The sequence below is a fragment of the Lonchura striata genome, chromosome 36, assembly GCF_050655825.1.
Source record: "Lonchura striata isolate lonStrDom1 chromosome 36, ASM5065582v1, whole genome shotgun sequence".
Taxonomy (NCBI): Eukaryota; Metazoa; Chordata; class Aves; order Passeriformes; family Estrildidae; genus Lonchura; species Lonchura striata.
Window position 1 is genome coordinate 113,152 of NC_140738.1, and position 21,131 is coordinate 134,282.

A 21,131-nucleotide genomic window follows, 5' to 3' on the forward strand; every position below is an offset into this window, starting at 1 on the left:
TTTCACTACCAGTTGTTAGTGAGGCACATCACAAAAATGAAACAAAAATAAAAAACAGCCCTATAGAAGCCCACAAAACAAATCACAAAACCCACTAGAAAAAGAAGTCCAACCAACTTACTAAACTTCAAACCATACAACAGACCCTGAAAGCTGCTAAAAATGAAAACCATATCTCTACACTAACTCAAAGAGTAACCAGTACTCTGCTAAGTTAGCTTTAAAAACCAAAGTAATAAACGATATTAAAAAAAATCTAAACCACTAGACAATAAAAAGCACCCAAATAAAAAACTACCTAAAAAAATCCACCGTATAAATACACAAGTTCCTAAAAAAAACACTAATAAAAAGCAACCAACAAATACATCAAACTAAAGCAAAAACTCAAATAAATAAACTAAAATTAACAACAAAAAAAATTATTCCTAACTCAATAAACCCATAATGCCTCAATCCATCAAAATACAAATACCACCTAGAAATAAACACGTCACCAAAAGATAATTGTAACCATAAACGATAACTCCCAAATTACCGGTAACAATAAAACATCCACGACAATTAAACAAACCAAATGAATAAAACCTCGGTAAGAGAATTAACAAAAATGCAATTCTCAATATTAAAAAAAAACTCACTAATTAACTACAGGACACTACCTCAAACCCACCAAAACTAACACTACATGCTCACGCTAATAAAAGCCACCACAACCTAATTAAAAACCAACCCTGTACTTCATGCTACGACCGATAAAAACCATTGTAAGCCTTAAAAAAACATATCCTTTAACAGCAATTATATTTTTATAATATAAAAATAAACGAAATAAAAAATCCAACATATCGCACCAAAAAAAAAAAAAAACCACAAAAAACCCCAACAAACTCAATTCAAGAAAACCCTTGTCGCAGCACCTGAATCAAGAACCGTAACAACCGACAAGTGCACCGTGACCCTTCTCACACACCAACTACGAACAAAAGAAAACGACCCAATAAACTCCTCAGGAGCGCCTCAAAGCCACCGCAGCGAGGGAGGCTGGAAGATGCGAAGCCGCGCTCCCGGCCCCGGGCGCTCCCGGCTCCGGCAGGAAAGCGGCTCCTCCGGCAGGCAGAGGCGGCGCCGCGCCGGGAGACCCCCGCCCGCTGCCCCCGGCCCGGCGGGGCCGGCACCGGGCCCGGGGGGCCCCGGCGGCGCCCGAGCCCCGCGCCCGGAGCGGACGGAGCGGCGGCGGCACCGGCCGGCACCGGCGCGGCGCCCGCGCCGCCTCCCCCGCCCGCCGGCCCGGCCAAAGCTCCGCTCGGCTCCGCACGGCTCGCACCGGCGCGGCTCCGGCGGGCCCGCGGCAGCCCAGCCGCGCCCAGCTCCCCTTCCGCCCCGGCCAGCCCCGGCACTGCCGGCACGGCTCCGCGCCGGACCCTTCGCTGCCGGGCCGGGGGCAGAAGAAGCGCCCCGAATGCAGCGGCACAGCCCGATCCCCGCCCTGCCAGCGCTGCCACAGCTGCAGCTCCCTTCCTCTGAAGCCCCGATACTGACGCCACGCTCCGGCGCTCACCTCACCCCAACAAGGGAAAAGAAATGTGGGCTCCCCTTCAACTGCGTCCCCTAGAAGAGCAGAAAAGAAGCGGCTTGCCTCAAATGGTGGCAAAAGGGGGCTTCTTACCTCAATCCAAACCTCTTAAAAGGCGGGACCACAGGACTGCCCCCTCCAATTCAACCCCAGGATGACGAAATTTAAAAGGGAAAGGGGAAAAGTCCCGGCTGTAAAGGCGCACCGGCTCACCTGCTCGGCTGCTGCTTCTCGGCACAAAGGTTTGTCCCTCGGCTCCTCCTTTGAGCAATGCTCCACGTATCCAAGTGGGGATCCAGGTGATCCCCCGGACCCTGTCCGAAGCGCTCACCGTCCTTCCATGAGATAGCCCCGGGAGACCCCCATAAACACCTCTCCTCCAGCAGCTCCGTGCAAAAGCGATGTGAGGAAAACCCCCTAAATCAGCCGCCGGAGGAGCCGCCCCCTCCTCATTATCATAACAGCTTACACCTGTGGCTGCTCTGAGCCCTCATCATGCTAACAGCTCGCACCTGTGGCTGCTCTGAGCCCTCATCAACTTAACAACTCACACCTGTGGCTGCTCTGAGCCCTCATCATGCTAACAGCTCACACCTGTGGCTGCTCTGAGCCCTCATCAACTTAACAACTCACACCTGTGGCTGCTCTGAGCCCTCCTCATCATCCTCACAGCTCACACCTGTGGCTGCTCTGAGCCCTCCTCATCCTCACAGCTCACACCTGCCGCTGTTGCCACCCTCCAACAGCGTCTCTCCCTCTCCAGCACACAGCCCACTTCTCACAGATACAGATCCAACAGAAATCTGCTACAGGTGTTGGCTTTTCTTAATCCACCTGGTTACACAATTAAAACACATACATGCACTGATGGTGATTGAAAGCAAGCTTTCCCCTGGAGAAAACAGTCCTTTTGCTGGCACACTTTGATACACCTTCGCAAAAAGCAGAATATGCACCAACTCCTAAGACCCCTGCCGAGGAACCCAGCCCTGCTTGGGACACCCAAAGCAGCAGACCTCAAAAAAGGAGGGGAAAAGTCAAGCTTGGAGTGGAAAAAGAGGACAGAAGTACAGCAGCCTTTAAAAATGCATGCACGGAGCAATAGTGGGAATCAGACACATTTCTTCTTTCCTTGCTTTCTGTGATGACATAAATAGGAAGTAAGAACACATTAAACAAAAGGCAGAGCTAGGATTTTACAGGTCTTTATTTTGGCAGGCTGCATGACAAACACCTCTTCCGGGACTGTGGCACCTTTTGGGGAATGGCAGAGAACGGAGGCAAAAGGTGCCGGGGAGCCCTTTCTGTTCCCTTCGGCCCCTGCAGCTGCTCCGCTGGTTTCAGAGCACTTGCTTGGTTCGTTCCTAGAGAAAAAAGGCTAGGGCATGATTTTCAAAACTACTGCCCGTCCCCAGTCAGAGTTTCCTACATTCCTGCATACAAATGAGTGGATCGAGAGAGGGCTTCTTTCCAAATGAGTTTAGCCATAGCTTCCTATTCTTTACCAATAGCTGTGAAAACGAAACACTTGCCAGGTTTTAGTATTCTACACACACCCCTCCCAGGGAATTTTGGGGCAGCTTTGGGTCCCTCTGCGAGACGGCACCCAGCGTGACCCCCCCCTCATTCGCCACCCACCCGCTCCTCCACCGCAGTGTGCGTCCCTCTCCTGGGGACCTTGGGGTGCCCCAAATGACATCAGAGCCCCGAGTCTTCAGCCCCTAACCCTGACCCCCGAAGAAGGCACAGAACGAGTCCAACTGCCCCGGACAGCAGCCCAGCACTCCCTTCCAGCCCTTCCCACACCTCCATCCCCCCAGACAGGGACTCCGCCGCAACAAGAAAGGGGGGGCAGCCCCAGAAGGCTCGAAGCTCCTGCCCCGCCTCGCTGTCGCGGGCCAGGGGCAGAAAGAGGGAGCGGCAGAGGCGGCGGGGACGCGGCACGGCCGGCACGGCACAGAGCGGGGGCCGCTCGCAGCGCGATGCCGGCGGAGCCGCAGGTCCGGCAGCGCCGGGGCGGGGTCCGCGCGGCGCGGGGGATCCGCCGAGAGCTCCGGCCCCGTGCGGGGACTCCCGCAAGGCCCGGGGGGCGCCGGGCTCCGGCCCTCGGGGCTTTATTCTCCGGCGCCCCGAGCCCCGCGGCTGCGGGGGAAAGAAGCGAAGGGGCGACGGGAAGAGAGGAGGGAGAGCGGGACATGCGAAAGGGCGGGGAGGGAGGTCGGGCTGCGGAGGAAAGCGGGCGGGGAAGGGAAAGGCCGGCAGGGCAGCAAGAGGGACGGGGCACAGAGGAGGGAGAGAGGGGGAATGGAACGGAGCAGCGGGGCAGGGACAGGACAGGAAGGAGCCGGGGTTGGGGGGGACACGGAAACGGGGGAAAGAGAGATAACCGAGGGGAATACGGGCAGGAGCATGGAGCGGGAGAGAGAGGGACAGGAGGGGATCCTCCCAGCGCCCCGGCTCCGCCCCGGCGCCCCGCCCCGCCCGGGCTGCTGCGCTCGGCAGAGCTCGGCTCCGTTCGGCTGCACTCGGCTCCTCGGCCAGCTTCGGCTACTTTCGGCCACGCTCGGCTATTTCCGGCCGCATTCGCCTCGATTCGCCTCTTCGGCAAAGCTCGGCTCGCCTCGGCTGAACTCGGCAAAGCTCGGCTCCGCTCGCCTCCTCGGCCCCTTTCGGCCGCTTTCGCCCACGCTCGCCTAGTCCCGCCCGCACCCGCCTCCATTCGCCCATTCCCACAGCTCGGCTCCCTCCGCCCGGCCCCGGCTCCCTCCGGCTCCCACATTTCCTCAGGGCACCTCAGCACAGGGCACACAAACTGCAGCCCCTAAAGGCTTGCGGCTCTTTTAACACACACACTCGTAACTCAGCTCTCGGGACAGAGCTGATGGCCCCTTTAGGACAAGAATAGTTACATGTAAAAGCAATTCCCTCATTTTGCATCTCCTTTTTATTTAACCCCCCCAAAATCCCATCCATATCACAAGGAATGTGAAGTTCTGGTTCCCCCACCCCCCCGTATGCTATTTGTACAAAGGACCTGGGGCAGCACACAGCTGGGATTCCACGGAATAAAGCCCGGCTTCAATAATCAGAACAACTGACATTTGTTTACAAATTAGGTGCAGTTTTGTATGGTGCTGCGTACCCTCGGAGCCGAGTCGAGGAAAAAGAGCTACAGCACTGGAACCTAAGTTTTAGCAGCCTAGTAATTTGTAACTTGTGCCTTAAAGTAAACCAAGGATAACTACAGTATTATCTGCTGAAGTTCTCTACTGTGGATTTCGGGTACAGCAGCACGTGCTTTACTCCCAACAAAAGCTGCTCAGGTGGGGGGAGCCGGGAAGCCAAGTCTCTCCACTTTGTCTGAACACCATCTTCCAGGAAGGTACTGCTTCCTCTCTCCCAGGCTCCCTTCAGCAAAGTGGCAAATACAGAATCCGGTGCCACAGGAGGCTCTTGGCTTACCTCCTTGTGGTTTTCAAACTGTTTAAAGCCAGACAAAAAGCAGAAGAGAAAAACAGTGAGGAGTATGAAACAAAAATCTCTTCAGCCACCTTTGTTTTGAGATGAGCTCTGAACTGAAGCTCTGGGAGCACAGGCGTGCAGTCCTGCTAGAACAGAGCTGCCCAGCAGTGTCCCCAGGGGCATCTGGAGTGTTCACACTGCTGAGCTGAGAAAAACTCACCAAACCCAGCCCAGGGGCCTGTGATCCTCCACCCACCCGCGGGAACTCCGGGCGCTGTAAACAGAGGCCACAGCGCACACCAGGCTCTGCTGTGCCCGGTGAGGAGTCTCTGTATGAGCCCTGAGCCCTGGCATCGCCTCCCAAACACCACAGAGACCTCTTGTGCCATCAGAGAAAAGCCCTGGAGCAAACGTGTGTCCCCAGCGTGATCAACAAGAGATGCAGAATTACCTCCTCAATAAAAACGCTGTTTCTGATGGAAATGTAACCTCTGTCGACAGCGAGGATTTTAGAGGAGTACTGGCTCAAGAATTCAGTGACTTCAGGGATTCCATACCACAGGTTCCTGGGACTGCTTGGGCACCCAGAGTCTATAGTATAGGTTAAACTGGTAGAGCTGAGGATACTTAGCAGCTTTGTCACAGAGCTGGAACGTCACGCAGGGAGCAAGGGGTTCTCTCGGAGAGTGCAGGAGGCCAGTGAAAACAGCAGCAAGGTCCTCCACGACGTCTGCTCCTAGAAAAGCCAAATAAATTAAACTATTGACATGAGCACGGACACTGGGGCAACCTTCCTTACTTTGGGCCTTGCCAGCAGCCCACAGAGCCTCACGCAGAAAAGAACTGAACGAGATCAAAAAGTGTTCCTAGTGACCTAGACAGGTGCTCCTGGCCGCTGAGGTACCTGAAAAACCCTCCAGACATCATCAGCTCTTGATGAAGCAAATAATCCACCTTCACCGTGTTGTGCCAAAAACACGCCCGGCCCTTAACAGGGAGAGACCCTGCCAGGCACCGCCTCAGAGAAGAACCGAGCTGTACTGGGGGGACACACCCAGCCAACGTGTACAAGTTAAACAGAATTTTCTCTCAGAACTGGGACTTTCAGCACCCCCCAGGTGCTACTCGACTGCCACATACACACAGAGGGCTTCGTGAGGTGCTCTGGGGTTGGCCAGTCCTGCTCCAAGCCCTGCTGATGCCCCTGTGGTTTTAAGGATGTCCTCAAGGAGGTGGTAGAACCTCACAGTGTTTGCCCCTGGAGCTTAATTTCTGAAGTTTTCCTTGGGAAACACACCCACTTCCTACTTAACAAGGCAGTCCCCTCTCCCTGCTGTCAGGAAGAGCTGCCCACAGGCACGGGAACCACCTTCCTCTCCTGATCGGCACGCTCTGCCCTTAAAACGCTGTGTTACTGAGGCCAGCTACTTCCAGGCCAAGACTGTCCATGCAGGGACAGTGTCCCTTCTCTTTAGGTCAGGGAAAAAGGGCAGAAGCACCTACAGAGCTTCAATGCCCCTCTTGAGCACAAAGCACCGTGAATCTGCACCTCCTGCTGCTTGCAGGGAAGATAATAAAATGCCTCAAGGTAAAAAATGATAAATGGTAAAAAATTATTACAAGAGGTTAGAAGTGATGCCGCTTTCGCTCCACTGCTAGAAATGACACATAAAACATAAAAAAAACCCTGTACCTGTTCTGTTTTCAGACTGAAGCAACAGCATATTCCTGGCTGCTCATGCAGCAGGGACAACAGCACTGAAGGGAAATGTTTGGATAATCACGTCTTCATTTAAAGAGAACCCAACTCCTTCATCTAAGCCATCACTGCCCTCCATCAGAACAGCCAGCACATCCACGACATCTAATAAGTGAAGGAAAAAATGTAAGCAGAGGATCCAGACTCACTGGGAAAACAACAGAGGTAGAATGCAACATTCCAGGAACACAAGGTTATCTTTTTGGTTCCCAAAAAAAAAGAAAAAAACACAAAAAACAAAACAAACAAAAAACCCCACAAAAAACCTGGCATGGTGGAAGGTGTCCCTGCCCATGGCAGGGGTGGAACGGGACGACCTTTAAATAAAGGTGCCTTCCCATCCAAACCCTTCTGGGATTCCACGATTCTGTGAGCAGCCCCAGGCAGAAGGACTAGATTTCCATTGTGGTTTGGAAATGCTGCTGCAAGAGCACAAACAGATTTCAAATACTGTTAAAGTGGCACAACCACATCAAAAATTACGTCTGGGGGTAAAGTGGCAACTCTGTAATTCCAACCTCTGATACCAAGGACACATGGAGGGCTGAATCCGGGGGGAGTTCGGGGTCTGAGTCGGGGTCGTCCTCATTAGCCACCAGCCTGGGGACCCAAAAATCGGGGGGAACCCCGAATTGGGGGGGGGACCCAAAATTGGGGGGGTCCTGGGGGGCTCTGGAAGGTCTTTGCAGCATCCCAGGAGGAATTTTGGGGTGTCAGGGGGTTTTTGGGGAGTCATGAAGGGAATTTAGGGAGTCTCAGAGAGTTTTTGGGGGGTCCCAGGAGGAATTTCAGGGACCCTGATGGGAATTTTGGGGGTCCCAGGGGGGGTTTTGGAGTCCTGGGGAGAACTTTGGGGGTCTCAGGGGGTTTTTGGGGGGAATTTTGGGGGTCTCGAGTAGAATTTTGGGGGTTCTGGGGGGGTTTTGGGGTCCTGACGGGAATTTTGGGGGCCTCGGGGAGTTTTTGGGGGGTCCCAGGAGGAATTTCGGGGACCCTGGTGGGAATTTTGGGGGTCCCGGGGGGGTTTTGAGGTCCTGGAGAGGTTTTTGGGGGGGTCTCAGGGAGTTTTTGGGGTCCCAGGAGGAATTTCAGGGGTCCTAAAGGGAAATTTGGAGGTCCCAGGGGGTGTTTTGGAGTCCTGGGGAGAACTTTGGGGGTCTCAGGGGGTTTTTGGGGGGAATTTTGGGGGTCTCGAGTAGAATTTTGGGGGTTCTGGGGGGGTTTTGGGGTCCTGACGGGAATTTTGGGGGCCTCGGGGAGTTTTTGGGGGGTCCCAGGAGGAATTTCGGGGACCCTGGTGGGAATTTTGGGGGTCCCGGGGGGGTTTTGAGGTCCTGGAGAGGTTTTTGGGGGGGTCTCAGGGAGTTTTTGGGGGGGTCCCAGGAGGAATTTCAGGGACCCTGATGGGAATTTTGGGGGTCCCAGGGGGGGTTTTGGAGTCCTGGGGAGAACTTTGGGGGTCTCAGGGGGTTTTTGGGGGGAATTTTGGGGGTCTCGAGTAGAATTTTGGGGGTTCTGGGGGGGTTTTGGGGTCCTGACGGGAATTTTGGGGGCCTCGGGGAGTTTTTGGGGGGTCCCAGGAGGAATTTTGGGGACCCTGATGGGAATTTTGGGGGTCCCTGGGGGGTTTTGAGGTCCTGGAGAGGTTTTTGGGGGCGTCTCAGGGAGTTTTTGAGGTCCCAGGAGGAATTTCAGGGGTCCTAAAGGGAAATTTGGAGGTCCCAGAGGGGTTTTTGGGGTCCCATAGGGAATTTTGGGGGTCCTGGGGGGGGGTTTTGGAGTCCTGGGGAGAATTTTGGGGCCCTCAGGGAGTTTTTGGGGGGAATTTTGGGGGTCCCGAGTAGAATTTTGGGGGTTCTGGGGGGGTTTTGTGGTTTTGAAGGGAATTTTGGGGGTCTCAGGAGGTTTTTGGGGGAAATTTTGGGGGTCCCGAGTAGAATTTTGGGGGTTCTGGGGGGTTTTTGCGGGTCCTAGGTGGAATTTCAGGTGTCCTAGGGATAATTTTGGGGGCTCCAGGGGGGTTTTGGGGGTCCCAGGGGGATTTTGGGGTCCCGGGGTTTTCCTGGGGGTCCTGGGGGTGTTTTTGGGGGATCCCGCTGGGTTTCTTTGGTGGTCCCGGGGCTGTTTTTGGGGGATCCCGCTGGGTATTTTTGGGGGTCCCGGGAGTGTTTTTGGGGTCCCCCTCTCACCAGTCCATGGCCGGTTCCACTCCCCGGTTCCCGGTCAGCGCCAGCGCCTTCGCCCTGCGGGACCGGGGGGCTCCCGCTTATTTTTGGGGGGTTTTTTGGCCTTTTCCCCATTTTTTGCCTTTCCCGCATTTTTGGGCTCCTAAACCGTTTCTTTGTGCGATTTTCCCACATTTCCAGATCTTTTTCCCACTTTTCGGCTCTTTCGCCGACTTTGGTCACTCCCCCCCAATTTCCGAGCTCCCCGATCCCATTTTCGCCCTTTCTTCCCCAATTTTTGGGCTCTTTTCCCATTTTTGGTCACTTTTCCCCCATTTCCGCGTTCCCCCATCGCGATTCCGGGCTCTTTTTCCCGCTTTTTGGCCTTTTTTTCCCGTTTTTTACCTTTTTTCCCCCATTTTTCTGGGCTCTCGCCTGGCACATTTCCCGCGTCCGGTCCCTCATGGCAGCCGCGCACGCGCAGGACCCACCGCAGAGACGGTCCATAGAGATGAATGGGAGGTCCTCCAGGACCATAGAGACGAGCCGGAAGTTCCATAAAATCATAGAGACGAACAGGAAGTCCGCCGAAAACCATAGAGATGAGACGGAAGTTCCATAATACCATAGAGACGAACCGGAAGTTTGCCAGAAACCATGGAGATGAGCCGGAAATTCTATAAAACCATAGATATGAACTGAAAAGCGTCCAGAAACCATAGAGACGAGCCGGAAGTTCCATTTTTGTGGAGAAATGACGGGAGACAAGCCTATTTTATAATGCTAATGTTTCAGTTTATTCTCAGCACGCATGTACAATTATACCCGTTATAATGAAGCTCATACATATTGCAAAACTGAGGGTCCTCATTGGTGTCTCTAGAACAGGTCAAGCCCGCCTTTGGGGCTTTCTAAGCTTGCTTTGTTTTCCCTCACACTTATCTCTTTGCTGACCGTTCTGCTGCTGGGAACCAGCTCACCCAAGGACGTAAGGCGCCGCCGCCGAGCTGCCTTCAGCCCAAAACCGACCCAAAAGTACCCCTAAATCGTCCTAAAAATACCCCCAAAAAACCCACCCAAAAATACCCAAACCCTCCCAAAAATACCCAAACAACTCACCATAAAATGCCCCAAAACCAGCCCAAAACCCTCCCAAAAATACCCAAAAAAATCCACCCAAAAATACCCTAAAACCCACCAAAAAATAACCCAAAGGCCTCTCAAGAATACTCGAAAACCCTACCCAAAAACACCCTGAAACCCCAAATTAACCACTCTGAACCCCAAAATATCCCTGAGCTCCCCATACCCCAAAATTTCCTCCCCAAACCCCAAAATTCTCCCCCGACCCCCAAAATTCACTTCTGGGTCTCGTCCTCGGGGGCCGGCGGCTGCCGGGGCCCCCCCAGGCCCGCGGGCGGCGCCCCCAAACCCGGGGGGAGTTCGGGGTCCGAGTCGGGGTCGTCCTCATGAGCCACCAGCCCAAAAATCGCCAAAAACCCGCACGCTCGCGGTGCTGCTGACCCCACAGCCCGTGTGCACGGCACCCGAACCGCCGCGGAAAATCCCGTCGGGGGGCGCCGGCGGTGAGGGCAATTCAGGCAGTGTAAAAACCAGACACGGGTCCTCGAATTTCAACGTCCTCGTTTTCGCGCCCTCTCGAGAAGGTCAAGCGAGTCCGCGCCACGCCACTCCCAAGATGGCGGCCGCGGGCGGCGGGCTGCAGTGCCGCTCTCTGCCCACACAGCGGCAGCACTGCGCCGTCAGCCGCGAATGCCCCAAAGATCCGCGCGGGAAAGAACGGAACAAAAAACCTGCCTCTGACCCGATAGGAACCGAAAGAAAAAAGCTTTACTCTTAAACTGCATTTCAACAGAGTTTATTTTTATATTTTTCAGATTTATACTCACAGTCGGATTTGTAATGGATATTGATGTATAATTGCATTTTCTTAATTTCTTACATTTATTCCTATTCTATTTTATTACATTTTATATTTTTATACATATCTTAATAGATTGCTTCCATATTTCTATAGTTAGATATAGATTTCTATTGCTTCTATTGCTTAAAATAAACCCCTGCCTCTATCCAAATAAAAATCTTTTAAAAAAACACCTTTATTTAAACTCCATTTAAATTTATTTCTATTTTTTGCATTTATAGTCAAATTTACATTTTAAATGTAGATTGATGTATGGTGTTATTTATAGTCTATCTCTTCCTAATACTATTTTTATTTTTATTTTATATTTTTATATATATCTGTATACATTGAATATATATTTCCATATTTAGAACGATATCAAAATAAAATGTATATTCATACTTTTTCTACTAAAGCCCTCCCTCTAACCAAATAAAAACAATAAAAAAGCCCTTTCTATAAACAGTACTTGAATATTTATGTATTTTTTCCATCATTATAGTCACATTTGCATTTCTACTTTATATTGATGTTTTTATAAATATATATTATATATAATGAGGTAGCAAGATCGATAAATTTTTATTTGAATTCTATTTCGTATGCACTGCTAATTCGGCTCCCTTTCTCTCCTTTTCCACGGCAGATCTCTCCCAGGTGTCCCCGAGTCCTCCCAGCTGCCCCAGTTCCCTCCCAGTGTGCCACCCAACATTCCCGCTTCCCTCCTGATTTTCCCAGTGTCCCTCCCAGTGCTCCCAGTGCAGGTACGGGACACAGTAGAAGTGGTTCTGTAACTGCTTTGAGCCTTTATTGCCACCACGGGAAGGCTCTGAGGGTTCTCGGGGAGGGCGGGGAGGGATGCGGGGGTCCCAGGGGCGTCACTCTGGGGGTCCCAGATGGATTCTGGGAGGGGGGCATGGAGTGTTCAAGGGGGTCTCTCAATGGTCACATGGGGGAGGGGTCCCAGGGGCATCCCAGGGGTCCTGGGGACCACTGGGGGGTCCCAGGGATCCCTTGGGGCTCCTGGGGATCATTCAGGGGGTCCCAGAGGGTTCAAGGTGGGTCCCTGGGGGATCTTTTTGGGGGTCCCAGGGGTCAGGGGGATTTCCCAGTGAAGATCTGGGGGGGATGGGGGAGTCCCTCAGGGGCTGGCGGGGGGAGGGACGGCCCCTCCCCCAGTGCTGCCGCGGCTCAGGGTCCGGCTGCGGCCGCGCTCGCCCTCCCCCACGGTGACGGAGCCGGTGCGGGAGCGGGACAGGCGCGTCATGGCGGAGGCGGCCACTGTGGGGACACCGTCCTTGGGCCACGCCCCTTCCCTTCCCAGACACGCCCCTTTCTCAGCAAGCCACGCCCCTTTGTGTGAACCACACCCGTTTTCTCCAGGCCTCGCCCATTCCCAATTAAACAACGCCCATTCCCTGTTAAACCACGCCCCTTTATGTAAAACATGCCCACTCCCTGTTAAACCACACCCACTCCCTGTTAAACCTCACCCATTCCCAGTTAAAGTAAGCCCCTTTATATAAACCACACCCATTCCCTGTTAAACCACACCCCTTTATGTAAATCACACCCATTCCCAGTTAACCCCCGCCCATTCCCATCAGGCCACACCCATTTTCTGCAGACCACGCCCCTTCTTTCTTATGCCACGCCTCCTTTATTTGGCCACACTCCCTTGGTCCCAAGCCCCGCCCTGTCCTCAAGCCACGCCCCTCCCCAGATCACACCCTTTACCCCATAGGCTCCTCGTGTTTGTGCATATTAACGAGCCCCTCATGCATATTAATGAGCTGTACTCACTGTAGCCCATGCCCTGCAGGAAGTACTTGAGGGCCTCGGTCAGCCGGCTGGGCTGGGGGGGAGGGGCGTGGTCAGCGCTGACCCCAGGGTGACCCCGAGTGGCCACGCCCACCCTGCTGACCCCCCCGTGACCTCTGACCCCTCACCTGGGCGATCTGCGGCTGCCCGCCCCCGTCGGCCATCTGCGGGAGAGGATCAGCCAGCGGTCACTCAGCGGTCACTCAGCGGTCAGCGGTCACTCAGGGTCACTCAGGGTCACTCAGCGGTCAGCGGTCACTCAGGGTCACTCAGCGGTCACTCAGCGGTCAGCGGTCATTCAGGGGTCACTCAGGGTCACTCAGAGTCACTCAGGGTCACTCAGAGTCACTCAGGGTCACTCAGCGGTCACTCAGCGGTCAGTGGTCACTCAGTCACTCAGGGGTCACTCAGGGGTCACTCAGAGGTCAAAGGTCACCTTCAGGAAGGACGTCTGCGTCGGGTCCAGTTTGGCGTTGCACTCCACCTTGGGGGAGGGGCCGAGGGTTGGGGCGGGGTCAAGGGGTCAGGGCGGGGTCAGCCGGCCACGCCCCGAGTGACCACGCCCCGCCCCCGCCCCTCCCCCACTCACCACGGCGTCCTCGTGGGGGGCGTTGTCACCGACCACCAGCAGGACCGGGCAGCTGCAGGGGTCAGAGGTCACCCGGGGGTCAGAGGTCACTCGGGGTCAAGGGGTCACTCTGGGACCAAGGGGTCACTCAGGGGTTAAGGGGTCACTCAGGGGTCAGTGGTCACTATGGGGTTACTGAGGGGTCACTTAGGTGTCAGTGGTCAGTGAGGGGTCACTCAGGGGTCACTCGGGGGTCAGTGGTCACTCAGGGGTCACTCAGCGGTCACTCACCGCAGGCTCCCGGCTCCGCTCCGCTCCAGGCCCAGGTCGGCGCGGCTGAGGAGGACAAGGGGGGGCGGGGCAACACTTTAGCCCCGCCCACCATGGCCACACCCCTTGGTGACCCCTCCCCCTCTGCTTTGGCCACGCCCCCGGCTGTAGCCCCACCCCTAAACCCACATGGCCACGCCCCCGGCCACGCCCCCGTGGCCACACCTTCCAAGGCCACGCCCCCGGCCACGCCCCCATGACCACACCTTCCAAGGCCACGCCCCTGGCCACGCCCCCATGGCCACACCCTCATGGCCACGCCCCGGCCACGGCCTCACCTGGTGTACATGGCCCAGAGCAGGGCGGGGTTGGGCGTGGCCGCCAGGTGCTCCCGGACCCGCCGGACGGGGGGAGGGGCGGCCGCCAGCTCGTCCTGCAAGAGTGACCCCGGAGTGACCCCAGAGTGACCCCGGAGTGACCCCGGAGTGACCCAAAACTGACCCCAGAGTGACCCCAGAGTGACGCCAGAGTGAACCCAGAGTGACCCAAAACTGACCCCAGAGTGACCCCATAGTGACCCCAGAGTGACCCAAAACTGACCCCAGAGTGACCCCGGAGTGACCCCGGAGTGACCCCAGAGTGACCCAAAACTGACCCCAGAGTGACCCCGGAGTGACCCCGGAGTGACCCAAAACTGACCCCAGAGTGACCCCGGAGTGACGCCAGAGTGAACCCAGAGTGACCCAAAACTGACCCCAGAGTGACCCAAAACTGACCCCAGAGTGACCCCGGAGTGACCCCGGAGTGACCCAAAACTGACCCCAGAGTGACCCCGGAGTGACCCCGGAGTGACCCAAAACTGATCCCAGAGTGACCCCGGAGTGACCCCAGAGTGACCCAAAACTGACCCCAGAGTGACCCCAGTGACCCCAGAGTGACCCCGGAGTGACCCCAGTGGCCCCGGAGTGACCCAAAACTGACCGCGGAGTGACCCCAATGACCCCAGAGTGACCCCAGTGACCCCAGAGATCCCAGTGACCCCAGAGACCCCAGTGACCCCAGAGTGACCCAAGTGACCCAAGTGACCCCAGTGACCCCAGAGTGACCCCAGAGTGACCCCAGTGACCCCAGAGTGACCCAAGTGACCCCAGAGTGACCCCAGTGACCCCAGAGTGGCCCCAGAGTGACCCCAGTGACCCCAGAGTGACCCAAGTGACCCCAGTGACCCCAGTGACCCCAGAGTGACCCCAGTGACCCCAGTGACCCCTCCGGCCCCCCGGGCCGACCCCCGCCCCACCTGGGTGAAGAGGTGGCCCAGGATCATCTCGTTCGTCGACGTCGTCAGCCCCGACAGCTGGGGGAGGGGCGGCGTTCTGAGACCCCCGCCCCGGCAGAAACACCCAAAAAACCACCCCAAAATCCGCCCGGGATAACCCAAAAATCCCCCCAAAAAACCTCCAAAAAACCCCTCAAAAAACCCCAAAATCCCCCCGGGATAACCCAAAAATCCCCCCAAAAAACCGCAAAATACCCCCCCCAAAAAACCCAAAATCCCCCCGGGATAACCCAAAAATCTCCCCCAAAAAGACCCCAATAATCCCTTGGGAAAAAAAAGGGAAAAAAACCCCCAAAAATCCCACCCAAAAAAACCCCAAATCCCCCAAAACCTCCCAAAATCCCCTGAAAATAATTCCCAAAAATCGCCTCAAAAAAACCCGCCAAAAATCCCCTCCAAAAATCCCAAAATCCCCCAAAACCCCCCAAAATGCCCCAGAATTCCCCCGAGCCCCACCCTTGGCCACGCCCACCCGAGTTCCCGCTCACGCCAATTTGGCCACGCCCACCCCAGGCCACGCCCACCCGAGTTCCCGCCCACGCCCTTTTGGCCACGCCCACCCCCGTGGCCACGCCCACCCCTTGGTCACGCCCACCCGAATTCCCGGTCACGCCCCTTTGGCCACGCCCACCCCATGCCACGCCCACCCGAGGCCCCGCCCACCCCAGGCCCCGCCCACCTTGCTGGCGGCCCAGTCCATCCAGCCCTTGGCGCGGGGGTCGAGGTTCACCAGCACCAGCCCCTCCACGGCCTCGGGGTGCAGCAGCTGGGGGACCCCGGAGTGACCCCAAAACCCCCCAGAATCCCCCCAAAAACCCCCCCAAAAAACCCCAAAAATTCCCCCAAAAAACCTCCCAAAAACCCCCCAAAAATCCCCCCCAAAAAACCCCCAAAAACTCCCCCAAAAAAACCTCCCAAAAACCCCCCAAAAAACCTCCCAGAAAACCATCCAAAACCCACTGAAACCCCCCAAAATCCCCGCCAAAAAAACCCCCCAACCCCCGCCCACAAAACCCCAAAAAACCCCAAAATCCCCCCAGAAAACCATCCAAAACCCACCGAAACCTCCCCAAAATCCCCCCAAACCCCCCCAAAAAATCCCCCCCAAATAAACCCCCAACCCCCCCCAAAATCCCCCAAAACTGACCCCAGAGTGACCCCAGAGTGACCCCAGTCCCTCCCAGTCCCTCGCAGTCCCTCCCAGTTCCCCCCAGTCCCCCCCAGTCCCTCCCAGTCCCCCCCAGTTCCCCCCAGTCCCTCCCAGTCCCTCCCAGTCCCCCCCAGTTCCCCCCAGTTCCCCCCAGTCCCTCCCAGTTCCCTCCCAGTCCCCCCCAGTTCCCCCCAGTTCCCTCCCAGTCCCCCCCAGTCCCTCCCAGTCCCTCCCAGTCCCCCCCAGTCCCTCCCAGTCCCTCCCAGTTCCCTCCCAGTCCCTCCCAGTCCCTCCCAGTCCCCCCCAGTCCCTCCCAGTCCCCCCCAGTCCCTCCCAGTCCCCCCCAGTTCCCCCCAGTTCCCTCCCAGTCCCCCCCAGTCCCTCCCAGTCCCCCCCAGTCCCTCCCAGTTCCCCCCCAGTCCCTCCCAGTCCCTCCCAGTCCCTCCCAGTTCCTCCCAGTCCCTCCCAGTCCCCCCCAGTTCCCCCCAGTTCCCTCCCAGTCCCCCCCAGTCCCTCCCAGTCCCTCCCAGTCCCTCCCAGTCCCCCCCAGTCCCCCCCAGTCCCTCCCAGTCCCTCCCAGTTCCTCCCAGTCCCTCCCAGTCCCCCCCAGTTCCCCCCAGTTCCCTCCCAGTCCCCCCCAGTCCCTCCCAGTCCCTCCCAGTCCCCCCCAGTCCCTCCCAGTCCCTCCCAGTTCCCTCCCAGTCCCCCCCAGTCCCTCCCAGTCCCCCCCAGTTCCCCCCAGTTCCCTCCCAGTCCCCCCCAGTCCCTCCCAGTCCCCCCCAGTCCCTCCCAGTTCCCCCCCAGTCCCTCCCAGTCCCTCCCAGTCCCTCCCAGTCCCTCCCAGTCCCTCCCAGTTCCCCCCAGTCCCTCCCAGTCCCTCCCAGTCCCTCCCAGTCCCCCCCAGTCCCTCCCAGTCCCTCCCAGTTCCCCCCAGTCCCTCCCAGTCCCTCCCAGTCCCTCCCAGTCCCTCCCAGTTCCCCCCCAGTCCCTCCCAGTCCCTCCCAGTCCCTCCCAGTCCCTCCCAGTCCCTCCCAGTTCCCTCCCAGTTCCTCCCAGTCCCTCCCAGTCCCTCCCAGTTCCCTCCCAGTCCCTCCCAGTCCCCCCCAGTTCCCTCCCAGTCCCTCCCAGTCCCTCCCAGTTCCCTCCCAGTCCCTCCCAGTTCCCTCCCAGTCCATCCCAGTCCCCCCCAGTCCCTCCCAGTCCCCCCCAGTCCCTCCCAGTCCCTCCCAGTTCCCCTCCCCCACTCACCCCGAACTTGGCCAGCACGAAGGCCCCGGCCCCCACCCCCACCCCGACGATGCTGCGGATGCTGCGAGGTCAGAGGTCAGAGGTCAGGGAGGTCAGGGAGGTCACAGCCTGACCCCTGACCCCCCAGCCCCTCCCCCACTCACCCCAGGCCCTGCAGGACCCCCGGGAGGGCCTCGGCCAACTGCTCCAGGGAGGGGTACTGGTACCTGCGGGGTCAAAGGTCAGGGGTCACGCGGGGGTCGAGGGGTCACTCGGGGTCACTTGGGGGTCGAGGGGTCACTCGGGGTCGCTCGGGGGTCAGGGGTGAGTCAGGGGTCACTTGGGGGTCGAGGGGTCACTCCTGGGTCACTTGGGGGTCGAGGGGTCACTCAGGAGGGAGGGGCATTACCTGGGGGGGGGGGGTTGGGGGATTTTTGGGGTTTGGGGGTTTTGTGGGTTTTTGGGGATTTTTTTGGGGATTTTTGGGGGGGATTTTGGGAGGTTATTGGGGGTTTTGAGGGGTTTTTGGGGTTTGGGGGTTTTGTGGGTTTTTGGGGATTTTTTTGGGATTTTTGGGGGGGGGGTTGGGAGGTTATTGGGGGTTTTGAAGGGTTTTTGGGGTTTGGAGGTTTTGGGGATTTTTGGGAATTTTTTGGGGATTTTTGGGGGGGGATTTTGGGAGGTTATTGGGGGTTTTGAAGGGTTTTTGGGGTTTGGAGGTTTTGGGGATTTTTGGGGATTTTTTGGGATTTTTGGGGGGGGGGTTGGGAGGTTATTGGGGGTTTTGAGGGGTTTTGGGGGTTTGGAGGTTTTGGGGATTTTTTGGGGATTTTTGGGGGGGAATTTTGGGAGGTTATTGGGGGTTTTGAGGGGTTTTTGGGGTTTGGAGGTTTTGGGGATTTTGGGGGATTTTTTTGGTGGGTTTTTATGGATTTTTTCGGGTTTTTTGGGCGGGTTTGGGAGGTTATTGGGGGGTTTTGAGGGGTTTTTGTGGTTTGTGTGTTTTGGGTTTTTTTTGGTGTGCTTTTGCGGATTTTTTGTGTGTTTTTTGGGGGTTTTTGGGGCGTTACCCCGGCGGGTAGGGCGGCGCGCCCTCCTCCATGCCGGGCGGCTCCAGGTGCGCCAGGTGGAAGCTGCGGGAGATCTCCTGCATCTCCGGGTGCCCGAAGAGCTCCGAGAAGCACGTCAGGTCTGGGGGGGAGGGGAGGGTCAGCCGGGGTGGGGGAGGGGCGTGGGGGGGCGCGGGGGAGGGGGGAGGGGGACTCACGCGTGTGCCCCACGTCCGGGAAGGTCACCAGGGCGGGGCGGCCGGGCCGGGGGCACCCCGAGACCCAGGCGTGGAGCACCCCGAAAGGCGTCTCCAGGAGGTGCTGGGGACGGGGGGACAATCAGCAAAGCAAGGCAAAATACCCCAAAAACGCGGGGCCGCACCCGCCAAAAATCCGGGGATTGCACCCAAAAAAACGGGGCATGAGCGCCCCGAAAATCCGGGGTTTGCACCCAAAAAAACGGGGCTCGCACCCGCCAAAAATCCGGCGTTTGCACCCAAAAAAACGGGGCATGAACGTCCCGAAAATCCGGGGTTTGCACCCAAAAAAACCGGGCCTCGCACCCGCTAAATATCTGGGGTTTGCACCCAAAAAAGTGGAGCACAAGCGACCCGAAAATCTGCAAAACAAAACAAAAAAAAAACGGAACCCGAGTACCCCAAAACTCCAGGGTTTGCACCCAAAAAAACCAGGGCACAATCCCCCCAAAAAATCCGGGGTTCACAGCCAAAAAACAGGACCTGAGTCCTCCAAAAATCCCTTCTTTGTCCCCAAAATCCATGGATTCTACATTTCTTGCCCCAAAAATCCCCAGTTTGGCCCCAAATCCCAAAGCTCAAGCCTGTAATTCCCTCCTCCGACCAAAGCTCTGCCAAAATCCTCCCTTTTATCCCCAAAAACTTACCTTTTATCCCAAAATCCTCTCTTTTATCCCCAAAACCTCCTTTTATTTCCAAAATCCTCCTTTTTATCCCCAAAATCCTCCCTTTTATCCCCAAATCCTCCCTTTTATTTCCAAAATCCTCCTTTTTATCCCAAAAATCCTCCCTTTTATCCCCAAAATCCTCCCTTTTATCCCCAAATCCTCCTTTTTATCCCCAAAATCCTCCCTTTTATCCCAAAATCCTCCTTTTTATCCCCAAAATCCTCCCTTTTATCCCCAAATCCTCCTTTTTATCCCCAAAATCCTCCTTTTTATCCCCAAATCCTCCTATTTATCCCAAAAATCTCCCTTTTATCCCAAAATCCTCCCTTTTATCCCCAAAACTCTGCTCCCAGATCACCAAATCCCCAAATCCCAATTCCCCCTTGCCCCCCCCCAAAATTCCCTCATTTTTCTCCCCAAAATTCCCCCTTTCCCCCCCATCCAAAATTCCCCATTTCCCCCCCAAAATTCCACCCCAAATCACCGAATCTCACCCCAAATTCCCGGAGTCCAAATCCCCCATTTCCGCCCCAAATTCCTCTTCGTCCCCAAAATCCCCAAATCCCCAAAATCTCAAATCCCACAATCTCAAATCCCAAATTCCCAAATCCCCCAATCCAAAAATCCCAAAATCTCCAAATCCCCAAAATCCCCAATTCACCGAAATCTCAAATCCCAAAATCCCCACATCCAAAAATCCCAAAATCCCCAAATCTTCAAATCCCCAAATCCAAAAATCCCAAAATCTCCAAAATCCCCCAAATCCCCAAATCCCCCAAATCCCCAAAATCCCCAAATCCCCAAAATCCCCAAATCCCCAAAATCTCAAATCCAAAAATCCCCAAATCCCCAAAATCTCAAATCCCAAAATCTCAAATCCCCAAATCCAAAAATCCCCAAATCCAAAAATCCCAAAATCCCCAAAATCTCAAATCCCAAAATCCCCCAAATCCCCAAACCCCTCGCCCCAAATTTCCCCAATTTCCCCAAATTTCCCCAATTTCCCCAAATTTCCCGTTTTCCCCAAATTTCCCCAATTTCCCCAATTTTCCCCAATTCCCCTCCCCAAAATCCCGCCCCTCCCCCTCCCGCCCCTCCCCCCACGCGACCACGCCCTGAATTTCTGCCCCCCTCCCAAAAATCCCCCCAAAACCCCGGAAATCCCGGGAATTTTGGGGAGGGGGCGGCGTGGGGGGAGGGGTGGGGGGTTCCCGCCCCTCCCCCACCCTCCCCAACCCTTCCCCTCCCCCCCCTCACCTTGACCTCCGCGGGGGGAGGGGCGGCCTCGTGCAGCTCCATGACCCTGGAATTTCTGGGGGGGGGAGGGGAGGGGGGCGAGGTCAGAGGTCACGACCCCCTCCCCCACCCCCCCCACCGCGCCCCTCCCCCACCCCCCCACCCCGCCCCTCCCCCACCCCCCCAAATCCCCCGGGGTCGGAACCTGCGGCCACCTTGAGGCGCCCTCTGAGAGCCCCTCCCCCACCCGGCCCCTCCCCCACCCCTCCCCCACCCCACCCGGCCCCTCCCCCCACCCCCGCCCGGTTCCCACGGGGTGGGGGAGGGGCGCGGCCCCAAAATAGCCCCGGGCCGCCGCCGCCCCTCCCCCCACCCCGCGCACCCCTTTCGTTACTTTAATTAAACATTCCGCACTCATTAACGCCCGCCCGGCTTTTCATTAACGTCACTCGACTCTTAATTTAAGTTTTTTCCGACTTTTAATCGAGTTTCTTTCGCTTTAATGAACTTTTAATCAACTTCTTAATCAACGTTTCCCCCCCCGCCCTCATTAAGGCCACGCCCCCTCCCCTCATTAATTACTCGTTCATCAATCAATTAACTGGCCTGCAGCGATGGGAGGGGCGCCTGGAATGTAAACGAGCTGGAACGATTCGTTAA

The 21,131-nt window shown here is 56.3% G+C and overlaps 1 protein-coding gene and 1 long non-coding RNA gene across 3 annotated transcripts; both read right to left on the bottom strand.

Moving 5' to 3' along the window:
* Nucleotides 1–4,502: 4,502 nt before the first annotated feature.
* On the bottom strand, nt 4,503–9,473 carry LOC146763985 (uncharacterized). The gene is made up of 6 exons (XR_014950985.1): nt 9,368–9,473; nt 8,987–9,040; nt 7,316–7,397; nt 6,732–6,902; nt 5,490–5,774; nt 4,503–5,056 (listed from the first exon to the last, which is right to left on the bottom strand). It is a non-coding gene; the product is annotated as an uncharacterized LOC146763985 (long non-coding RNA).
* A 2,199-nt stretch (nt 9,474–11,672) lies between these two features.
* On the bottom strand, nt 11,673–20,720 carry LOC110481130 (protein NDRG2-like). Of its 2 annotated transcripts, none has more exons than XM_085565373.1 (15): nt 20,687–20,720; nt 20,493–20,538; nt 18,529–18,631; nt 18,332–18,452; nt 17,426–17,488; nt 17,283–17,343; nt 15,564–15,650; nt 14,846–14,902; nt 13,887–13,981; nt 13,570–13,614; nt 13,300–13,351; nt 13,147–13,194; nt 12,839–12,874; nt 12,693–12,744; nt 11,673–12,170 (listed from the first exon to the last, which is right to left on the bottom strand). In XM_085565373.1, exons 2-15 carry the CDS (start codon nt 20,532–20,534, stop codon nt 12,031–12,033), a joined length of 1,002 nt encoding a protein of 333 aa, XP_085421499.1. In that variant the 5' UTR covers nt 20,535–20,538; nt 20,687–20,720; the 3' UTR covers nt 11,673–12,030. The 2 variants fall into 2 exon arrangements, with proteins under 2 accessions (XP_085421499.1, XP_085421498.1); XM_085565372.1 differs by having other exon boundaries at nt 20,677–20,716.
* Between the last annotated feature and the right edge of the window lie 411 nt (nt 20,721–21,131).

What these genes read in the sequence shown, in the direction of transcription:
- LOC110481130 (XM_085565373.1), bottom strand. Translation starts at nt 20,534, where the DNA reads ATGGAGCTGCACGAGGCCGCCCCTCCCCCCGCGGAGGTCAAG. An exon ending in CCCGGACGTGGGGCACACGC is followed by an intron (nt 18,453 to 18,528) that starts GTGAGTCCCCCT and finishes CCTCCCCCCCAG; the next exon opens with ACCTGACGTGCTTCTCGGAG. An exon ending in CCTGCAGGGCATGGGCTACA is followed by an intron (nt 12,171 to 12,692) that starts GTGAGTACAGCT and finishes GTGTCCCCACAG; the next exon opens with TGGCCGCCTCCGCCATGACG.